The following is a 6,311-nucleotide window of genomic DNA, read 5'->3' on the forward strand; positions in this document are numbered from 1 at the left end:
GCTTGGAATATAGTTTGCTCCTTTGTCAGCTTGTGTTTGTTTGTTTTAAAGTCCCCCTTGCTTAATTATTATTATTATTTATTCATTTATAAATAAATAATAATTTTTTATTATTATTTAATAATAATAAATAATATTATTATTTATTTATAATAGTACCATCAGTGTACATGGTGCTGTACAGAGTAAAACAATAAAATAGCAAAACCCTGCCGCATAGGCTTACATTCTAATAAAATCACAATTAAACAATAAGAAGGGGAAGAGAATGCACCAAACAGGCAGTATAAAAGTCAGATCAAAATCAAGTTCTAAAAGCTTTAGAAAAAAGAAAAGTTTTTAGCTGAGCTTTAAAAACTGCGATTGAACTTGTAGTTCGCAAATGTTCTGGAACAGCGTTCCAGGCGTAAGGGGCAGCGGAAGAAAATGGACGAAGCCGAGCAAGGGAAGTAGAGACCCTTGGGCAGGCGAGAAACATGGCATCAGAGGAGCGAAGAGCACGAGCGGGGCAATAGTGTGAGATGAGAGAGGAGAGATAGGAAGGAGCTAGACCGTGAAAAGCTTTGTAAGTCAACAGGAGAAGTTTATATTGGATTCTGAGGTGAATTGGAAGCCAATGAAGAGATTTCAGAAGTGGAGTAACATGGTCAGAGCGGCGAGCCAAGAAGAAGATCTTAGCAGCAGAGTGGTGAATAGAAACCGACAAACTGATGTGAGAAGAAGGAAGGCCAGTGAGAAGAAGGCTGCAGTAGTCCAACCGAGATACAAGTAAATTAATACAAGTAAAGTTCAACTCATGGTAGAAAATAGTAGGATAAAAACATTTTCTATCTGAGTTAGAGGTGTGCGCAAACCGCCTGTCGAAACTCTCCACTCTCTTTGTGTGAAGAGAAATCGGAGAGATAATTCCGCTGTGTTTTTCCAGGGAGAGGAGAAATTCTCAACTGTTCCTCACAAGTAAGATTCTTTTTTCATTCCTATGAGTTTTTCGGAGGTTTTGTGCTGCCACATCAAGAGGAAACAGCATCAACTGTGTGGGCAGCCTCACTTCCATTTTGCATCTACCACAAGTCTGGTGTGTGTGCGGGGGGGGGGGGGGGAGGCAGCTCCAGTGAGGAGAAAGAGGTCAGTGCTGTATAAAAACCTGTTGTCCAATTTCCTAAAAAAATTCTTCTCCCCTGAAAGAGGCTTCTGCTTTTCTGCCTCATTTCTAGGGTGTTTGATAATGTATTTTGTGGGGGTTACTGAGCTTACTTGATCACTGTGAAGTAGTCGAGGGGTGTGTGTTTGTGTGTGTTTGCTCTGACCCGTCTTTCCATTGCTCTGCAGGCTCCCAGATATGGAGAACTTTGCAAATGTTGGTCATTTCTGATCAAAAATGAACGGAAACAAAATTCTCATCCATCTGCACCAACCAAGTCCTCTTCTCTGCAAGGAGAGGACCGTGATGCTTTTTTTGGGGGGGGGGCATACCTCTGAAACTCCCTCCCTGTGGGTTAGCTTGGGGAGGGGAAACCTTCCAGGACAGTGCTTTGAACTTAGAAGGGGGCATCAGTGATCTCCCCCAACATCCACCACAGAGAGAACAGTGCCAATTGCCTCTCTGAGGTTGGAAAAAAGATCTCTGAGGAGGAGAAAAGGGGGCATTCCAGTGAATGGGGCCAGGAAGAAACAAGAGAGGCCAGGATACGAGTTATCCTGAGCCTCATCCAGTCTTCTCTCTCTCTCTCTCTCTCTCTCTCTCTCTCTCTCTCTCTCTCTCTCTCTCTCTCTCTTTCCAAAGTGCCCTGATTAAATGGGCTGAAACACCCATCTAGCAAAAATCAACAACCATAGAGAATGTGGAGATGAAGCAAAGAATATCTGGGGCGGGCAAGTACATAGCTTGGACTCCTGGACACCAGCTCATTTTCCCATGAGCTGCCCAATTTGATCTACATGGAGTCGGGCCAGCTTGTGGATTTCGTTTTTATATTATTATTTCTGTAAAGCTATTTGCCCAAATTACTCCCGTGTTTTGTCCAAACTCCCGTCATCATTCGCACAATGCCTTAGACATGCCCTTAATCAATTTGCAAATATTAACAAAATAGAACCAAAAAAAACAGTCATGGGGGAAAAACTGTACCTATATAGAAATATCATCCTTTTTTCCCCATCAGGTATACAATTCATTTAAGAAAAAGGGGAAAGGGGGAGAGCGTTATGCATAGGTTTCAAGAAAAGTAGACCATAAACCCATGTATTTATCCACTCGCAAGTTGCGCCTATATAACACCCGTTAAAATGTTGATAATGTTGTTAAGTCCTCAGTCCATTGCATTATGGGATTGGAGCATTTATCCTACCAATGTGGTAAAATAAGTCTTTTAGCTGTCCTATGGGCTCTGAAAATCCATTTACGCTGACCATCTATTAACTTCCAAGTAGCCGGTAATTAATTTAGGAGGACATGCACATTGTTCCATATTATAGATAGTTTCAGTACAAAGTTTATCCTTATTATAACCTCCTCCCAAAATGGGACAACTACTGAGCATTGCCAAAACATATGAATTAAAGAAGCATTCGGTGCATTCATATGTTTCATTTCTAATGCCAGTTGGAAACAAACAGAAGCTTCTCTGGTCAGTTCAGCTTCTGCTGAAAGGCAAACTGAAGAATGAAATGGGCAGAAGGTTTTTGTCTCACTTCCCCATTTGAATGAACCACTGTGCATTTGGCTACCAGTCCACACAGCACAGTAATAAGCCGCTTCATCTTCGACCTGGGCCCCCGTAATCGTCAGGGACATCACATTCCCCGACCTGGAGCCAGAGAAACGGGCCGGGACATCAGAAGGTCTGGTGCTGGTGTGGTACATCACCTGTTTGGGTTTACTCCCTGGTTTCTTCTGGGCCCACCAAGGGTAATTGTTATCAGCAATGTTTCCACTATTATATCTGCAAGTCATGGTGACCGTCCCACCCAAAGCCACGAATTCTGGGTCCTTCAGGGTCTGCAGCTGCTGGACACTGGGACCTGAAAGAAGACACAGAAGGGAATAGATTATTAAATGTATTAACAATGGAGAAACACCAGACCATCAAGGACAATGGATCCCTTCCTCCAAACGAGTTCCCCTCACCGATGGAAATCAGGAGTGTGAAGAAAAGCAGAGTCTGGGCCATTGTGGGGAAATCTGATAGATTGATGATCCACAAGTGGGAGGATCTCCCGTTGGCTTCATCCAAGTCTCTCTTAAATCCCCAGGGTTCAAGAGAGCAGCCCCTGCATGCAAATCTGTTGTTCTTCAAGTGCTTTCCCTGAGCGCTGGAAGACAATCGACCGTCTGCAAAGGAAGGCAGCTTCACCTGCTGGTAACAATGTATCTCTGGAGGAATTGCAAAATTTGTAAATCATTATCATCATCATCATTGTCATCGTCATCGTCCCAGAGTGTGGGATTGTGTGGGGCGGGAGCAACCTTGAATTGAAAGAGGGCATTTTTCTTCTTTTTATTATATTTATTACATTTGTATACCGCCCCAGAGCTGAAGCTCTCTGGGCAGTTTACGTAGGATAAAAACATTTTAAAACAATATACAAAAATTTAAAATCACAGAAACATACAATTTAAAACCACAAAAACATTTGTGGGTTGAGCCCTTGGACCTGTTTTCAAACCCAGACTTTTAGGAAGCTATTAAAAGAAATTAAATACCCCTGAGCTTCTGAACATGTGCAGAGTGCACTTCCTAGCTACTGAGCAGCAACATCAGCCCAATACTCCTCAAGGATTTGGGATAAAGGCTCCCAGGGCAAAAAAAAAAAAGTCATCCCTTCCAAAGTTTGCCCCATTCTTCTCTTCTCAGCACTTCCTGGGAGAGGTAAGGAGACCCACCACTCTAGAGTTAGGAGGGTAGAATTCGAACACACCCCTCCTTTACTTTCCATCGTGGTGATGAATACAGAAATGAGAAAGCCATTGCTATTTCCACATATATTTTCTCTGGTAATGTCAATCACTTCCCCTCATCTGGGCTAGAAGAAGAGGCTGCTGTTCACACTAGCAAATTCAGCCATCTACTTAGGAAGATTTCAAACCAAGAGGTCAACACTGACACCTAGTGGCCATTTCATATCATCTCATGCCTATCTCAGTGTTGCCTGAGACTTTGCTCAAATGGCCTCTGGGAATTCTCCACCCTCTTTGTGGCCAGAGAAATTGGGAGAAGAATTTCATCAAACACAGAGAATATGGAGGTGAAGTTAAGAATGTCCGGGGGTGGGCAGCTTCGATGGTTGGATGTCAGCTCATTTTCCCATGAGCTGCATAATTTAATCTCCATGGAGTCGGGCCAGCTCCTGGATTTCTTCTTCTTCTTCTTCTTCTTCTTCTTCTTCTTCTTCTTCTTCTTCTTATTATTATTATTATTATTATTATTATTATTATTATTATTATTATTATTATTTCTGTAAAGCAATTCACGCAAATTACTCCTGTATTTCGCCCAGATGGTGAAAAATCCCTCCCTTTGACATGCCATCAGTGAATTTGTTTCATCTCTAATGCAAACTGGATACAAATAACAGAAGCTTCTCTAGCTAGTTGATCTGCTGCTGATAAGCAAACAGAAGGAAATGGGCAGAAGGTTTTTGTCTCACTTCCCCATCTGAATGAACCACTGTGCCCCTGGCTACCAGTCCATGCGCAACAGTAATAAGCCGCTTCATCTTCTACCTGAGCCCCCGTAATGGTCAGGGACATCACATTCCCTGACCTGGAGCCAGAGAAACGGGCTGGGACATCAGATGGTCTGCTGCTAGTGGTATACATCACTGTCCGAGGTTTACTCCCTGGTTTTTTCTGTGCCCACCAAGGGTAATTGCCATCACCAATGTTTCCACTATCGAATCTGCAAGACATGGTGACCGTCCCACCCGGAGCCACGAATTCTGGGTCCTTCAGGGTCTGCAGCTGCTGGACACTGGGACCTGGAAGAGGACATGGAAGGGAATAGCTTATTAAACCTAATTTACAATGGAGCAACACCGGACCTTTACAAAGCTCAGGATTTTAGACGAATTCAGTCAAGTACAATGCATCCCTTCCTCCAAATGAATTCCCCTCACCAATGGAGAGGAGGAATGTGAAGAGAAGCAGAGTCCCGGCCATTGTGGCGAAACCTGATAGAGTGATGTTCCTCAAGTAGAAGGATCTCCCCTTGGCTTCCTCCCAGTCCCTCTTAAATCCCCAGGGGTCAAGAGAGCACCCCCTGCATGCAAATCTGTTGTTCTTTAAGTGCTTTCCCTGAGCACTGGAAGACCATTGACCGTCTGCAAAGGAAGGCAGCTTCACCTGCTGGTAACAATGTATCTCTGGAGGAATTGCAAGATTTGTAAATCATCATCATCCCAGAGGGTGGGATTGTGGAGGGTGGGAGGCACTTTGAATTTAAAGAGGGCATTTGTGGGTTGAGCCCTTCAACCTATCTTCAATAGGAAATTATTATTTTTTAAAAAAATAAATAAATCTGAGCTTCTGAACATGTGCAGAGTGCATTTCCTAGCTACTGAGCAACAACATCAGCCCAATACTCCTCAAGGATTTGGGATAAGGGTTCCCAGGGCAGAAATCATATTTTCTCTGGTAATGTCAATCAACACTTTCCCCAGTCTTACCCTTCCCCTCATCTGGGTAGAGGAAAAGGCTGCCGTTCACACTAGCAAATGTCTACATAGTAAGATTAGAAACCAAAACAAATCTGAAAGGTCAACACTGACACCTAGTGGCCATTTCATATCATCTCACACCTGTCTTAGTGCTGGCTGAGGCGGTGTGTAAATGGCAGGTGGGAATTCTCCACCCTGTTTGTGAGCAGAACAATTAGAGCAGCTAATGGCCAGGGAGAATAAGTGGATCCTAACAGCATTTCCTGGAGGGCTGAAAAAAAAAGGGATAATAGTTATTTTGCATTAGAACTTAAATAAGAAGGATGTAATAGTAGAAACAGAAAAAAAATCTATTGTTATTCTTATTACTAGGGGTGTGCTCTGCTCTGTTTTGGATCCTCGAATCCGAAGCAGAGCAGGCTGATCTGGACCTCCTAAACCTGGTTCCGGAGTGGAGCGGAGGAGGTCCGGATCGACCCGAAGCTTTGGAGCCACGTAAGTGAGGAGGGGGGGGGGCTTTCCTGGCTCCGTTGTCCATGACTATTTCCAGCCTTGGGTGGCAGTCGAAGGGGCAGTAGGGACCACCGCGGCAGCGGACGACGGAGCCAGGTAAGTAGGGGAGGGGGGCTTACCTGGCTCTACCGCCTGCTGCTGCT

General features: G+C 44.0%; 1 gene segment (V, D, J or C); it reads right to left on the reverse strand.

The window, feature by feature from the left end:
- Positions 1 to 4,528: 4,528 nt before the first annotated feature.
- On the reverse strand, positions 4,529 to 5,190 carry LOC134410835 (immunoglobulin lambda variable 8-61-like). The segment is given in 2 exon segments: positions 4,529 to 4,977; positions 5,116 to 5,190. Coding segments are annotated over 2 exon segments (492 nt in total).
- Between the last annotated feature and the right edge of the window lie 1,121 nt (positions 5,191 to 6,311).

This window comes from Elgaria multicarinata, chromosome 18, assembly GCF_023053635.1.
Source record: "Elgaria multicarinata webbii isolate HBS135686 ecotype San Diego chromosome 18, rElgMul1.1.pri, whole genome shotgun sequence".
NCBI lineage: Eukaryota > Metazoa > Chordata > Lepidosauria > Squamata > Anguidae > Elgaria > Elgaria multicarinata.